The 17501-nt window shown below is 41.5% G+C and overlaps 1 protein-coding gene across 1 annotated transcript in view; it reads left to right on the forward strand.

Moving 5' to 3' along the window:
• The first annotated feature begins 3102 nt into the window (after positions 1-3102).
• LOC137298479 (macrophage mannose receptor 1-like) overlaps positions 3103-17501 on the forward strand; it is a 49585-nt gene continuing 35186 nt past the window's right edge. The window contains exons 1-7 of the mRNA XM_067830762.1: positions 3103-3268; positions 12893-13053; positions 13412-13551; positions 14018-14142; positions 14765-14861; positions 15812-15941; positions 16414-16502. Coding sequence (XP_067686863.1) covers positions 3214-3268; positions 12893-13053; positions 13412-13551; positions 14018-14142; positions 14765-14861; positions 15812-15941; positions 16414-16502 — 797 coding nt within the window. The 5' untranslated portion in view covers positions 3103-3213. The remainder of the gene's footprint in view (positions 3269-12892; positions 13054-13411; positions 13552-14017; positions 14143-14764; positions 14862-15811; positions 15942-16413; positions 16503-17501) is intronic.

Consider the following 17501-nt stretch of genomic DNA (forward strand, 5'->3'; position numbering starts at 1 on the left):
TCGGTTATCCATACCCTTTCACAACTGGTTATCAAAACCTTCTTCTCCCATCAGCTGAATGTTTTGATGTGTGCGTTTTTAAAGAATGAAAAACGTTACTAAAAGCATATACACCCGGCAGACTATTTCTACATCAGTACATGCATTTTACTTCTATTGCCAGTTTACAATAAATCATTTGTGAACACATAGGCCTCCAAATGAATTGAAGCGGACCTAATATCATATCGCCCTACGGTTACTGTAAGTATTGTATATCCGACACAGACTAATACTTTAATTTGTCTTGGTCTGTTTTGCACAGACAGTAACAGCGTAAGACAGAGCACATGCTCCAAGCATAATGTACATCGCCTGATATGATACAGTAAATCTCTTTTCATATACATGAAGGGTGAGTATGGTGTTGTTCCGCTTTTACAGAAGATCCAACTTTTCATTTCTGAAAGTATGTTAATCGGTTTCTCCCAGACACCGTTCTGGGATTCTCAGACAAGCAACGGCATCTTTGTAATTGTGTTCTTTTCGTAAAATTTAACGTTGCAAAGTAATAATGTCTATTTATAAGATTATGTACAGTGTTATTTTTCAATGTAGCAATGCAATGTAGCAATATAATTGTGAAAATATTACTAAACCCTGTAATGCACGTGCATTGCATTAGTACCTACTAATGCACACTTATATTATTGTCTAGTCCATAAATTTAATAGATGGTTGATAGAACGTATTGTCACTGTAGTTTCATGGACTTGTCACGAGTCCCTAATCATTCATAACTTACTGTGACTTTCTCTAAAATCCCACAGCGACATATGAATATTAAATAGCATATTACTAACTTATAGCTGAATAATATATACACATTTTTATGTTCGCGTGTGCGTATGTATGTGAATGCTGAATAGTGATGTGCAACGTTGTCATTTAACTGGGAAAGTAAGCTATTTAAAATTCTCACGTTGAGTTATGTAAGAGTCGTCTTACGATATATGGATAACAAATAGTGTATTATTAAGTTACAATAGAATAATATGCAATATTTATATTTTCTAGTTGATGTGTTTTGTGTGAGTGCTTTGTGTGAATGAGTTCCGACTGGCGTGTGAGAACCAGTGAGTGTGCGCATGCGTGCGTGCGTGTGTGTGTGAGTGTGTGCGTTTGATATTAAGTGAACATGTCACACTTGTGCACCGAAGACCTCATATCCTTTTCTGAAGTTCATGATTTTTTTCAGAAGGGCAAACTAGTCACTTGATTGACACAGAAAGAGTAATGCAAGAGTCGCCTGGAAGTCCGAAGACCATTCCACAGCCATCAGAGTTGACCTGATTCATCTGATTCGAGCCCGAACTTCATCTGTGAACAAGATATGCGTCAGTCTAGACTTCTGGGTCTCTAGAACTGCCATACGGATATTGATTTAGTGATCTCATAGTCTTCGAAAAGCGTCAAACATCAAGTACTCTTGCAAAGACTCACCTGCCTGAACTTAACGGGGCTTGCTAGAAAACCTTCCACGTCTGGATTTGTCTATAAGATTAAGATTGACCCATACGTCACCATGGGAATTTGACAAGATAAATAACTTCGGATCTTTAACAGCCTACATTCCTTTCTGTTAACCAATATCCCATCAAGTACAACCTCACCAAATCTTCGAGGTAAAACTTATTTTGCTCTTCCTTTGACTCTTACCGGAAGGAAACGTTGGTTGAGCTAGATAACAACGTCCACAGAAGAAGTAAAGCTTGAAAGGTTTCGCAGAGGCATGTTGATAACATATTCAAATTCTATGCATAAGATGCAAAACTATTGTCGATGATAAACCCATGTCTGAATTTCTACTTATTTGTTTAGATGAACAGTCGACATGCTCCAGTGCGCTTGAAGATCCGGGTTAGAATTAAACTTCAGTAACCCTTGCTTGTCATAAGTGTCGACTAACGGGAGGTCAGGCTCGCTAACACATCTTGACACATCTTATCGCATACCATTTGTGCAGAATGCTCATTGTGTTGATCACGCGTTTGTCTGGTCCAGACTCGATTATTTACAGAACGCCCCCATGTGGTTGGAATATTGCGGAGTGCGACGTTAAACAACAAAGAAACGAACACGCTCTTTAATTTCTGTTACGGGTGCCATTTGTAGTCCAGGATACGCTGACCTATAGGCGAACACCTGTTTGGGATTCATGCATGTAACTTCAAGATTCACGCAGCTTCCATGAGCACGGGAAAGGCTTTGTCACTCTTATGAAGTTTATCTTTATGTCATTTAGCAACACAACATAGATTCTTTGAAAACAATCTAAAGGTAAGACACTGAATTTATAAATACGAAGAATCAGAAATTGTTCAAATACCTGTTAGTTATTACAATCACTTCCTGTAATTGGATCTCCGACTTGACACATCTTGACTAGCATTTCGTCCTTGGGATAAAGTTGCCTCGTGAAAATGTGTATGTACCTATCTTCCAATAAGATACATAAAAATCAAATGCTGGACCCCCGAGGCAATATTGACTTTCGCAAATAGTGGAGTCTTTAGTTGGACTCCTTTCATACTATATGCGGGCTTTGGGAGAGACACAGAGCGGGGGTGGGGAGTGGGTGGGGGTTGTAGGGGGAGTGTAAGAGAGGGAGACACAGAGAGAGAGAGAGAGAGAGAGAGAGAGAGAGAGAGAGGCGGAGTGGAAGAGACAGAAGTGTTCCAGTTGATTATTAAAAGTACAGTCATTGCGTTGTTTATTTCTGTTCATTAATACAGTTACCCGACCTAAATAGGGTGGTAGGAAGGGCGTGATACTGATGTTGATAATGTGTGATAATGTATACGCGTACCAGTCTCGCGACAACAATCTGCAGACATGTTCAATTTGGATCTTAGATAGCAAGATATAAAGTCAGTTGAACGATGTAAACCAATCATCAAAAGACATCTAACAAGAAGTTGAACTTCGTAATACATTATTCTGATAACACACCCCTCCCAGCTCCTTCTTGGGATGTGATCCTCGACAGCTCCTTACAGCGGAGTTAAACAATACGGCGTTATCGCTACTTTATCTGCGGTGTCGAAACGGACTTTGAGAACTTCTGAACCCTGCTTGAGAGTTGAGCGACACTTACACGAAAGCCTAAGAACCGTCATTGTACACTGCCTTCCTCTTCGGGCGCTCTCCTGGATCAGTACTCAAACAGAAGAAATGTGCAATACTTTTACATTATTTTGTTTATTGTGCATCTCATCGATTCATATAGGTAAGTATATTTACAAACGTTTATTGCCTATCTCAAGATAATATCATGTGTATGAGGTCGAGACCTGGGATATCCACCCCCTACTTCAGCACAGTAGGCACAGATAACCGCCCCCATCGATCATGCACGTGAATTTGTCTACTAATGTATTTCATTTAATTTATTTTAAAATTATTTACTTAGTTACCATGGTCGTTGATTTAATCTTTGATATTTGTCGGTGTGTTTGCTTTTAAAATCTGGTAAAATCTGTATACTACAGTGTATAAATGTAAAAAATACGCTCTCTTGAAAGTTAAAATGTTTATCTTAAAAGGGAGTTTGCGATCGTTATTGAAGCTGAGATTAACGGTATTTACTGCGGCACTGTTGACCTCGACAACGCATTTGAACGAACCCAACCATAGCAATCGCAAAGAAACACTAGGAAAGTAAAATGATACGTGATTTTTCCTCTTTATTTAAGCAAAATCAAAACAGCTCTACTGAAAGTAATTCAGACACTTTTATAAAATACCACAAAAAGTGATTAATAAATTTCCTATCATTGGTGTTTCTAATGTGTCGGTAGCAGGGGCGGGCACAGCTTTTTGGGAAAAGGGGTGTGCACAGTTCATTTTCACCCGTTTTCACGAGAGTAGGACAAAACAAGAGGTATAGGCGCTGCACCTCTCACCCTCACCCCCCAGTACCCCACCCCTTCCCCCTCAGATCCGCCTATGGGCAGTAATGAGATTAGTATAGGAAACTTCTTGATCTTAAGATGTCATTCCCCAAAGATATTTATTCTGCGGACTTTCTAATTTTAAAACGTCAAAACTAGTGGATAATCAGTCTTATTTATCTGTTGAAACGGATTCGACCGTGCGTGAAAGACAAAACATCGGCGAAAGTAATACGAATGGATTATGGAAAATCCCCGGATTTTCCCGAACAGTGTGTGCATGTGTCTTCCTATCCAAAAACATAACATTCGCTTCATTACGGACGGTGGTGAACCAGACTGAGTAAAGCGTTCCCTCGTCATGGAGGCTCCTGGTTCGATTCTCTACGTGGGTAAATGTAGAAAGTCCATGTGTCCCCTACTGCTGGGATTTTGCTAAAAGCGTCATAAAACTATATTCACTCATTCGTATCATCATTTGGAAACATGCGTTATAATTTAAGTGTTATCAAACATATTAGGACGTCAGTGTTTAATTTCAAGGAATAAGTGACAGGTGGTTTCATCACGACTATTACTATGGCTGGAGAATATATAACTGTATATTTATAAATACAGAATGTCACCGGCAAGCCTGACCATTAGGTCACGTCAGTTGAAAGACCACTTACATTTCTTGTAACGTGAGAAGCTGCCACTTAATAGCTGCCACTGCCAACTATTTAAGTAGGGTCCATACACATTTCGTCAAGTCAGTTGCCATTGTTTAGCTGCATGATCAACAATGCGTAATGGTAACCTTGTAGCCATTTTAGAAGTGACAAAATAATTATTTAAAGAACATCATCTTAAAATAGTCTGTAGGTATTTAAAAACACTTTGTTGAGTGTGGTGTTGGAGTGACAAGTTACATTTTCTGGTCTAAATATGTGTTGTGACACTTAGCATTAACTGCAAACTGGCGTCGGGGAATGATATGCTCTTAACGTACCACTATGACGCCCAGCATCCCATTTATATATTAAAAGCTCTCACACAACTTATGAATACGTCATTAGACATGCACAACACACGCACGTCAAAAAACAGCTACTGATCCGCACTAAACATTGATCACATCCCGAGTGAGTACTTTCTTACGGCGCTTTTAGCTAAAAATCCAACGATACAACGGCGAGGGACACCAGAAGCAAGAATTACGCATTGTACCCACGTGGAATATTTTGCAAAATCTACTTTGAACAATTGACAAATATAGGTGGCGACATTTCCGTTTAGAATAGCATCACACATACCCAAAACACAACGTACACAATACACATCATGTAACATACAAGTAACAACCCTGTCTAAACCTTCAGAGATGAAACACAAGTGGAAATCTGTTTAATATTTTCTATATTTCAAATCTCTTCTGTTGCTTTATAAACAGCTAAATTTGTTTTTAATCCCACTTCTTTCAGTATTTTGTTACACAGTGATGTTGTTAATCACTTCTCCAAAGTACACTGTACTATAGTGCCACGGTTTAAAGGCATGCTCATTCCTGGTAACGGTGAATGTAGGGCATTCTATACATAGAACATCCGTCAGTCGGCGGAAGTGCTGGTACGTGAGGTTCCCTGGAAGGCCTGTTGCCTGGTGATCACTACTGGACGCTGTCATACTTCCGGGGATTCAGAGTGCATGCAACATGGCACTACATTCCGAGTGTCACTCTAAAATCAGTTACACGGTCAGTGAATTACCCTTTTGCTCAATCAAAGTTAGGCAAAATGTTCGTAGTTTCGTACTGACTGTAGTTTCGTACACGGTCCGTTGGAAACAATAGGGCCATACGTATGCATTGAGAGCAAAGCAAGTGTATTTAATAACGGAACTTTATAAAGTCAGGAATACGATATGAAGAGTCACAGTAGTGTGAGGCCTGAGACCTGTTACAGTGAGCATTGTTACATGCATTTGTTCCTGGAGATTAACAGAGTGGTAAACCTTAGGCTCCTCATCGGTCACATCGAAGACATGTGTTCTATTCCCCACAAGGGTACAATGTGCGAAACCTGTTTCTTGTGTCCCCCGCCCTTACATTCCTTGAACATTGTTAAAGGCGGTATAAAACATAGGCTTGCAATACGACAGGCATCTTACAACTATCGAGATTTGTGTATTTTCAACGAAATGGATATTGCCGTTTTTATATTGCCAACAACCTTGATGGCGTTATTATCTAAAACCATGAACGTCACTGATCTATCACCGTAACCTAATCTATTGGCGCCAAGACACACGCATTCATGGACCGAGATGTCACTATGACATAACATACATACAATGCATGAATATACACCGGGTCAAGGGCGAGATCCCACACGGAGGAAGAACTTCGCCACGTGTGGGATAAACGAATTGTCGCTAGCTAGTGGTCATGTGACTGTCAAGGTTAAGGTGTTGATAGCTTACCGTCATCATATGACATTGGTTATCAATGACTCTCACGATAGCCAAAGTAATAAAATCATTTTTTTATCAATGACTGAGTGAGGGTTTTCTTTATCAGTTTTTTATCAGTGACTGGGTGAGTATGATTTTATGTCGCTTTTCGTAATATTCCAGCAACGTGTCGGTGGAGAAACCATTATTTTTTAATGAATTGGTTCACACAAGACATGTACATGTGTTTATAGATAACACTTATGGACCTTTTACACACTTATAACGCCCACATCAGTTTTTATTTTGGACCAAAGAAAATCCAATTTTTACGTCAGCTCACTCAATGTGTCACTAGCTCACTCGTGAATGCAATTCGGAGTGTGAATGGAATTCAGGTCCTCAAGTTGCCAGCTTCAATTCATGTCCAACATATACAAATGTGTCCTACTTAAATCGTTCATGTTTCATTACTCTGCCCATTGCCATGCCTACAAGTGAATTGTTCCTTCTGTTGAAGGCGACCTTAATTAACAACCTCGTTATTCCGTGTTCGGCGTATGCACGTAATACAGGACATCCGCCGCTCACAGCATATGGCCACTCTGTTCAACGATATGGTTATTGAGCATGGTGGCGTTCGACAAACATCTAATTAGGAAACAACTAACACAGTAAAATCCTTTGACACTTTGCATTCGACTTTGATGTCAAAGTCAGTCATGTGACTGTTCCCTTCACAGCCACCTTCTTGTAAACAGTATTGTTTATATAATCTAAAAAATAGACTGGCAGTTTTTTTTATCCAATATAACTGCCAGGAAAAGACGTGCACACGCCCATAGCTGACTGCAATAAACCCGAAATGGCTATCGTGATGGTGATGTAATAGACAGGGGGATCGCCGCTGTGTCTTTGACCTAATATTAAACGCGTGAAGATCGATGTTAGAATGGATTTTCAGCACCCCATGCTTGTCGTAAGAGATCGGGATCCGGTGGTCAGGTTTGCTGATTTGGTTTACACATGCCATCGTATCCCAAATGCTCATGCTGTTGATCCCTGAATTGTCTGGTCCCGACACAATTAGTCACTGTTTGACGCGTTCCGTGACTGTTTTCACCCAGTATGGTATTGAAGACGTGTATCATTGCTTGGTCAAATGTAAGGTCAATGTGTTCTTTAGCCGAGCAAATTTTACATCACTGGTACCTCTTTTATCCTTTACAATGAGACGATTACTGCTGGGAGTGTCAATATAATGTTCAAGAGACAAGTACGTATCCTCAGTACACAAGATTTGCCAATGCATATCCACGACATGTAGATATTTTTATACTTTAAGGATGTGCTAACACCAATTGTCCTCAAATTGAGTGAGCCTATTCTGTTCCACGGGTCTTAGTTCATTACAACACTAGTGGTTGGGGACCGGAAAGACTAAGCTGTCAGCATCATATTCCAGGAATATCACTATTGAAATGGCTTTACGCATTTTGGAATCGAACACGGGTCTTTCGGCGTGACACGCAAACGCTTTAATCTCTAGGCTTCCCCTCCGCCCCAGTTAAGTTAGTGCCTTGAAGTCTATGACAGAAATAACAGTAAGTCTATACCCATTTGATCATGTCTGATTATTTTTAAAACAATATTTCAAAGTTCTGTTCACCATGATAATTCGACATTTACATTGGGCCAAAAGCAGCTGTGTCCTTCGTGCAATACAGGCTAGACCACGTGGCATCTGCCGGACGGGAAGATCTAAACGTCAGACTGAGAAAATAAGACAGAGTCTAGCTTTGTGCGTGCAACCTTATCGTCTTAAGTTTACTTATCTCGGAACACATTCAAATCTGAAAACACAGAGAGGTGAATGAAACGCTCGATGATCTGTTATGCCACAAGTTCGTTAATATGGCATCAGTGTTATCGGGATGTTGTCTTAGTTTTGTTCGAAATCATGGGAGTACTAGAATTACAATACATGCGAGTCATTTTAGTTTCTATTCTGTGTCCCATGCATTGCTGTTAATTGTAGTAAACATGACTGATGTTTCGCCCTTGCTCTATTGACCGTTTTCTGCATCCTCCCTTTTTTCGACTTTCTCTAATCTCATTGGCTGCTTTCTGGAATACCGTTTCAGTGTTTGTATTCTGAGTAAATTTCATTGGTGGCTTTCTGTAACACGGACGTTAGCCACTGGCCGCTTCATTCAGGAACCATAATTTAATCAGTACACTTGATCCAGTTTTCATTAATTTGTTTAACATTCAGTGTTCCAGGTCATGCGTGAGCACATTTCGTTTTATTCCAGCAGTTCATTGAGTTCTGCTTTTGTGTTCTCTTTGGAGGCGTTTGATTTGACCCCTAGAGGTTCAGAATATGTTGACATCATCGGGATTCAAGACTGCAGTTGATCTACCCAAGTCTGGTTAAAATTCTAATTGCTTTAAAGTGAAACGTTATATTTCTGCATTGATTACGATATATTTTTGTGACTTGCTGTTTTCTAAAATATTGGTTCATATATCGGAAATTACTGTAATAAAGAAGTTGTATATCCATAGGAACTTCCCTGGATGTCATAAAAGAATGTCAATTATAAATTAATCGTTTACAGTTGATAAACATGATAATATAATCCTTGCAAGCCGATTCAAATTGCAATTCTTGGTGACATCTAATACCCAATATCAACATATCCTTAAAGCTGTTTTGTACCAGTCTCGTCTCCCAGAGAGACATACATTTTATTTCAAAAGTCACTACCCACATGTTCTAAAGGTTAGGATTACGCAGCAATTTAAATCTAATTGTTTACCCTCGCTCCCAGTAATATTCTAGCTATATGACGGCGGTCTGTAAATATGGGAATATAACGGTCACGTGATTGACACCATGAGCATCGACCATCGGAGTGTCTGCATCCTCACTTGAAACTATCCACATGAATTGTGTGCCTTTAGATGTGTGTGGAAATTAAATACTTGGAGTTATTCGAGGTTCGACAGATCCGTGACAAGAATACGCAAGGACAATCCTTTAGTTTTGACTCAACCATATGCTCGGTAAAACGGTATTTGATCTAAGTCGAGATCCTCCAGGTAAATGCTTTATGAGGTTGTGGGACTGTTTTTGCTGGCTTCGTTTGGTTAGGATTGTTTCTTCCTCTAGTCACTTGTGTTCTGTAAATCATGCAGGCCTTATAGAAAAGAAAGCTATATGGTTTGTCAATGTACTACTGACGACGTTGATTCTGTGAAATATGGCTGAGTAATCATATACATAATCGTTATGTGGTGTGGAGAAAATGGAGCAGAGAAATAGAGAGAGAGAGATGGATAGAGAGAGGTAGGTAAAGCTTCTATCATAGTATCCTTACAAATGAATGTTTTGTATGATGACAAAATACCAACCCTTACCTACTTAAGGCAACCCATATTTCTAATTTACGTTAAAGGATAAATTGTCCACAGAATGTAACTGTTATAGGAACTGATAAGACAATGGTTAGTATTTGGATCTTAAAATGTCATTCATTCATTCATTCACACAAGTTCGGCTGGGTTGCACTATCAGCATGTGTTGATAGTACGGCAAAATAAACCATGGTTACAGCTGATTATCAATGTGAAACATTGGGCTGAGGAGATTAGAGTGTTGAGGTTGGACAATCACGTTAAGGTCCTAGCCAGAAGTACACTCGAGGTTTCAGAGAAAAGTGGGGTTCAGCGAGTGTGTTCTATATTGCGGACTATCCTACTGTTAACACTCATCTTACCCGACTGTGCTATATACTTGTAAACACGGGAACCAGGCGGTGACAGCACCTGTTATCAACATATTCAGATAGTTTACCTTATAGTGTACCTGTTTGTTCTTTAACGCCAAACCCAGTAATGATCTTACTTTGCCACGGTTGTCTGTAATATACACAGAGAAAAAAGTTAAGCACCCCCCTAATTAAATAGTTATGACCATGCATTGAATAGCCCAAATAAACATGACATTTGTTGACACCAATCAACATTAGGTTTGCAATATATGGTCAGTGTTTTCGTGAAACCAGAGCGCCAGAACACAACAAACAATGCACGTACAACAAACTACCCATGCTTTTTCCGAAATGCAGTATGTTCGTGAAGGCGAAATTCACTATTTAATGGGCTTTTTCCAGACGGTTTGTCATTACCATAAACAATGGCACGTAGGAGGTTGTCTGAAGGCCAAAGATGGCAGATTATTGGTCTTCATGCTGCAGGAATGTCCTTTAAGGCGATTGGAAGACAAACAGGGTACCATTACACTGTGATCAGCAGACTCATTAGAAAGCATGCCCAGACTAATCAAGTTAAGGATCGTCAACGTTCGGGACGACCCACTGTGACGTCACATCGTGAAAACAGAGCACTGATACGGCTGGCGAGACGTTTGCCCTTTGCGACCAGTACAGTCCTGAAACGTCTTTGGCTTCCAAATCGCCAATTGAGCTCTAAGACTGTTAAGAACCGTTTGAGGGCTGCTGGATTGGCTTCGAGGAGGGTAATTAGACGTCCTCTGTTGACCAATGACCACAAACGACGGCGACTGATGTGGTGTCGAGCGAGGGAGAACTGGAACTTGAGGTCTTGGAGAAGGATCCATTGGTCTGATGAAAGTCGTTTCATGCTGCATCCCAAAGACGGTCGAATGCGGGTCTGGAGGCGTGGAAATACAGTCTATGCTCCTAGCAACATCCTACCAAATGTTCCTTTTGGGGAGGCTCTGTGATGGTTTGGGGATGCTTTTCACATGATTGCAAGTTGGACCTGCTGACTATACGGGGCAATTTGACAGGTGCGCGATACATCCAGGAAGTGCTGCAGCCACATGTCGTTCCTCATTTTGACAATCATACTCTTGCTTCCCGACCTGTATTTATGGACGACAACGCCAGACCCCATCGTTCCATCGCAGTGAACCATTTTATCCAACAGAATGCTGTGGATAGGTGTGACTGGCCCGCTATGAGTCCTGATCTCAACCCTATAGAGCACATTGGTCGTCATGTGCAAGCAAGAGAACCTCCGCCACAGAACTTGAATGAATTGGCGGCAGCACTGCATGAGGAATGGCAGAGAATACCCATGATTCAATTTCAGCGTCTTGTTAGGGGTATGCGACGAAGGGTTGGCGCTGTGATCCAGGCAATTGGAGGAAGTACCCGTTACTGACTGTAAATTGTTTTGGACACATTTTGTGAGCTCATGGACAAATGCCAACTTTTGCTTAACTTTTTTCTCTGTGTATAACTTGAGTCTGGACCAGAACACCCAGTGGATGATGTTACATGGTGACATGTAATGGCCGCCCTGATCGATAGATCCATTAAGTAGCCTTTAAACGACCATTAACACATGGGTGGGGTCTCTCTCTCTCTCTCTCTCTCTCTCTCTCTCTCTCTCTCTCTCTGGAGTGTGTGGATGGTGGTGGTGGTTGAGGGGTTGGTGGGTTGTGTGTATGTAATGTGTGAGTGTGTGTTACCTTTGAGCAGAAAAAAACTCTGGTTTCAAACTCAATGTTTCCTCCATGTAAATATTTGTTAAATGTTCTGAAATAAATCGTGTCGTCTTATTCAAGTCACATATGTTAATATCATGGTCACGTGTTTCTATATCATGCTTTGTTGACAGTGTCCGGTCAAGTGTTTCTATTGTTGACAGTGTCCGGTCACGTGTTTCTATATCATGCTTTGTTGACAGTGTCCGGTCACGTGTTTCTATATCATGCTTTGTTGACAGTGTCCGGTCACGTGTTTCTATATCATGCTTTGTTGACAGTGTCCGGTCACGTGTTTCTATATCATGCTTTGTTGACAGTGTCCGGTCACGTGTTTCTATATCATGCTTTGTTGACAGTGTCCGGTCACGTGTTTCTATATCATGCTTTGTTGACAGTGGTTAGTCAAGTATGTCAATAATTATCATACCCTGTTGACAGTTTCCGACAAAATGTGTCCATTTCCTACTTTGCTGACAGTGTGCAGTCACATGTGCCCATGTGATACCACGATGACATAACCCTGTCAAGTATGTCCACAACAAATTGTTTTGACATAGCCCAGTCAAATAAGTCCATATCAAGCCTTTTTGTCAGTGTCCATAGAATACATTGATGGCAGTGCCCGGTCCAGTGTGTCCATATCCTACTTTGTTGACAGTGTCCGTCTATCTTCTTGATAGTGTCCGGTCATGTATCTCAATATCATATGTTGACGGTGCCCTGTCCTGTCACATATGTCAATATCATGCTCTGTGACAGTGCCCACTCAAGTATGTCCATATCACATCTTGTTGACATAGTCCTGTCACTTACGTCAACATGATGTTCTATGACAGTGCCCACTGAAGTATGTCCATATCTTTTTTGCATAGCCCTGTCACTTATGTCAATATCATGCTCTATGACAATGCCCACTCAAGTATGTCCGTATCATATCTTGTTGACATAGTCCTGTCACTTATGATGTCAATATTATGTTCTGTGACAGTGACCAGTCAGGTATGCCCATATGGATGGATTGACCGCCCCCGAGGAGACAGCTGCTACAAGATCGTCATCAACAACATTAGGCACACATTTACAGGTGCCCGGAGTCGATGTCTGGCGCTACAGTCCAACATGTATAAACTGGACAATGTGCAAGAACGAGTGAGTCTTTACTGGGCATTGATATATGGATGGCGAGTTGTAGTCACCTAGCATTGTCATGTTAATCGGCATTATGTTCGTGGCGTTATATTTCATTGTAACTTTTGAAGAAAACGCGAGGACAAACCTACATCATTACCTCGGAAACAAGACAATGCCACTGAAAACCTTGAAAATGTGAAATATTAGCATAATTGCAAATTGATCGTTTGGTTAAAAAATCAATCTTGAACATATAATTTGTAAGGTTGCCCCACTGTCGTAATAGACAGCTCTGTTGCTGGCTACCCAAAGCTATCATGTGTTTGCTCAATACCTTAACGGTGTTTAAAGAGATTATCATGGTTGTTTTTGTCAGGACTGGTTAATGAAGACACTGCGAAATGCAACGACTGTATTTCCGGATGCGACTGACTGGTGGAGCGGGGTGTATAACAGGGGAGACGGAAAGGGGTGGTTGTGGGCGGCTGACGACACCCCCATAGACAAGTCACTCATGTGAGTCTAATATCTAACAGTGTGGGGCATGTTTTGCGTTATTGAACAGTGTTGATGGCCGAGTTGACCTAGGAATGATTGACTGTAGATTTTGACAGATGGACTGAGTCATATACATATTACTGGTCTTATATTAAAGTGAAGTTGGAGGATATACTATGGGCTGTTCAACATATACTTTTCGCACGTTGGTTTGACACCCTGCCTCAACATACTTAACATTATAATAATACAGATCCCGATGAAAACAGGTCTCCAGTCTTTTAAGGCTTGTTACAGTAGCAGCACGATGTGGCGTCGCTCACGTTATTAATCACTGGTTTGTCTGGCCCTGTATCGAGTGTTAATAGAATACATTGTACATGACGCAGCTGGTGTAAAAGTGCATATACTCGCTTAAGTCGATGCGATTGTTGTGCAGATTCCACGCAAGTGTTAATAATAACACTGTACTTTGTACTTTCAGACAATGGCAGGGAGGGACCGTTCCACCAAACGACGGCAGCAAACATTGCGCCACCCTAAACAGCCAGGGCTACAACTCCTCCAGCTGCTCGTCCTGGCTTCGAATAATTTGTGAGCGACAGAAGAGTGAGTATAGCCTGCATGAGTATAAGAATACGATCTAGTGACGTCTCAACGTGGAGACTCGGGAAAATGATGTAGTGTTGGAATGTAACGGTAGGCGTTCTACGGAGCCTCAGAAGATAAGGATCATACTCTGCACCTTTACTAAACAGGCTGACATTCGTCACCTCAAAATACATGTCACTCTCACTATAATGACCTAACAACGTCTGTATGGTATTGGGTGTATGGATTGCCATCATTTAGGTGCAGGTAGGTGACATCAATTTGTTGTTTCAGGCCATCCTTTGATGTGTAACTCAGGTGAAGGTTGTTGAGACACCGACTTGCTTAACGCCATCCCTTTGTGTGCACCTCAGATGAAGGTGGTTGATATCAATTTGTTGTTTCAGGCTATCCCTTGGAGTTTCATTCAGATGAAGGTAGTTGACATCATTTGTTGTTGCAGGCCACCCCTTGGTGTGCAACTCAGACGATGGTTGTTGAGACACCAACTTGTTGTAGCAGGCCATCCCTTGGTGCGTAACTCAGACGATGGTTGTTGAGCCATGAACTTGCTGTTGCAGGCCATCCTTTGTTGTGTAACTCAGACGATGGTTGTTGAGACACCAACTTGTTGTTGCAGGCCATCCTTTGGTGTGTAACTCAGATGATGGTTGGGAGTACAACAACGGCAGCTGCTATAAACTCTTTACGGAGAAGAGGAGTTGGAATGATGCAAGGTAAGATGCCATGGTATGAGGACAAATGGAGGGCTTAATGTCAGTAAGGAATCAACTATCACGAACATAGCAGTAATTGAGAACGTTCGGTTAAACATTGTTGCAGTGTTATACAATTCAAACAAAGTAGGGGATATTCCGTTTTGCTAGCATACCCGCAGCCAATACCAAATGGATATGAGAAAAATTCATATATATCCAAACAGCTTAAACATTTCCACAGAAATGGAATAAAGTGTCACATTTCCCGTATTTTCTCTTTATCGAGTGTTTTCGCCTTGACTTAATCATTTGTGTTTTAATCAACCTTGTAAAGCCAACATCCTCTACCTTTTAATGGTAATATTGCGATATAATACGGCATGCAGGCGAAATGAGGTGCACGCTCAACAGCAGACCATTATCATGACGTTGGTCTGTAAGTCATCTAGGCCCCAACACATCAGGTTGAGGAACTGTCTGCCATGAACCACCCATGCCCTTTATATGACGTCAAATGGAGAAATGTGTGATTAATCGAAATGTGATTTCCGTGTCAGAATGATGAACCTGACTAACTTGATCGGGTTTAAAAACATCTCATCTCATTTGTATAGGTCGATGTCAACAATTGGACTGCTTAGTCCAGGCTAGAATGCGGCGTGAAACAACCAAATAAAGACGATACCTATAATTGCTTCCGGTTTAACCCGTGACACGTTCATACTGTATTGATTTGAAAGGGAGATAATCCTTTATGTCGTTGATGATGATGTCGTAAAATTTATGGGACGTCTGATCGCTTTGCAAACATGCAAAATATGAAGTATTTGTATGTGGCTTCATTGGAACAATTTATTGAGTCGTACTTTATGCTTAAGAATTATGGTCTTGGATGGTCTGTGATCTTGAACTTCAAACCAGGACATTGTTTTAAATATTAATCATATCATTTTGTGGCGTGTTTGCAGTACCCACTGCCACTCATACAGCGCCCGACTGAGCAAGATTGAAGGGGATAACTCTCAGGGCTTTCTGTTAGACATGGCCAAAGAGCAAGGGATGGATTTGTGGATAGGCTTGAAATCAACCCAGAAACAGGTGCGTACAATCCGGGTGGAGGGATAACACAGTGGTTAAATCAATAGCTCTTCACGCCGTAGACCCAGGTCCGAGTTCCCACATTGATACAAGGTATTTCTCGTGTTTCTGTCCGTCATATTGAAAGAATATTCTATAAAGCAGCGTAAGACTATACTTGGTGTTTGAAATCGATGCATCTCTACAAGGAGGCGGTGGTGGCGGAAGTCACAATTCCGAAGATGGGTACAATATCTTGAGACTCGTGAAAATGTTGGAAAGCAGTTGCTTAAAAATACTCACCCATTCACTCGTTATATTCATTAGACATAATCCTAGATTGTGCGTATGAAAATATTTCGACACGTATTTTCCTTGATGGGTAGGGTAGTCAATTTGCCAATGATACTTAATCAATCGAATATGGGGTTATGCATTTAACTGCGGTGAAATATCCTACATGTAACTATACTTTGCTTCTTTCCATTTACAGAATAGAGTCAAGTGGAACTGGGATGGAGGGTCCCCTCTGGCCTCCTCCCTTTCATACTGGGCAAAAGATAACCCTGGGACAATAGCAAAGTGAGTACTTGTTTTGTTTCCAAGGTTATTGAACAGGACAGACTTTAAAGGCTTTGTTCTCTTCGTGGATCATTCCTGATGGCAAGGCTCCAGTAGGTAGCTGTAATTCCCTGACGTCGTGGATCATTCCTGATGGCAAGGCCCCAGTAGGTAGCTGTAATTCCTTGACGCCGTGGATCATTCCTGATGGCAAGGTTCCAGTAGGTAGCTGTAATTCCTTGACGCCGTGGATCATTCCTGATGGCAAGGCTCCAGTAGGTAGCTGTAATTCCCTGACGTCATGGATCATTCCTGATGGCAAGGCTCCAGTAGGTAGCTGTAATTCCCTGACGTCGTGGATCATTCCTGATGGCAAGGCTCCAGTAGGTAGCTGTAATTCCCTGACGCCGTGAATCATTCCTGATGGCAAGGCTCCAGTAGGTAGCTGTAATTCCCTGATGCCGTGAATTATTCCTGATGGCAAGGCTCCAGTAGGTAGCTGTAATTCCTTGACGCCGTGAATCATTCTTGATGGCAAGGTTCCAGTAGGTAGCTGTAATTCCTTGACGTCGTGGATCATTCTTGATGGCAAGGCTCCAGTAGGTAGCTGTAATTCCCTGACGCCGTGAATCATTCCTGATGGCAAGGCTCCAGTAGGTAGCTGTAATTCCCTGACGCCGTGAATCATTCCTGATGGCAAGGCTCCAGTAGGTAGCTGTAATTCCTTGACGCCGTGAATCATTCTTGATGGCAAGGTTCCAGTAGGTAGCTGTAATTCCTTGACGCCGTGAATCATTCTTGATGGCAAGGTTCCAGTAGGTAGCTGTAATTCCTTGACGCCGTGAATCATTCCTGATGGCAAGGCTCCAGTAGGTAGCTGTAATTCCCTGACGTCATGGATCATTCCTGATGGCAAGGCTCCAGTAGGTAGCTGTAATTCCCTGACGTCGTGGATCATTCCTGATGGCAAGGCTCCAGTAGGTAGCTGTAATTCCTTGACGCCGTGGATCATTCCTGATG

This window comes from Haliotis asinina, chromosome 10, assembly GCF_037392515.1.
Source record: "Haliotis asinina isolate JCU_RB_2024 chromosome 10, JCU_Hal_asi_v2, whole genome shotgun sequence".
NCBI lineage: Eukaryota > Metazoa > Mollusca > Gastropoda > Lepetellida > Haliotidae > Haliotis > Haliotis asinina.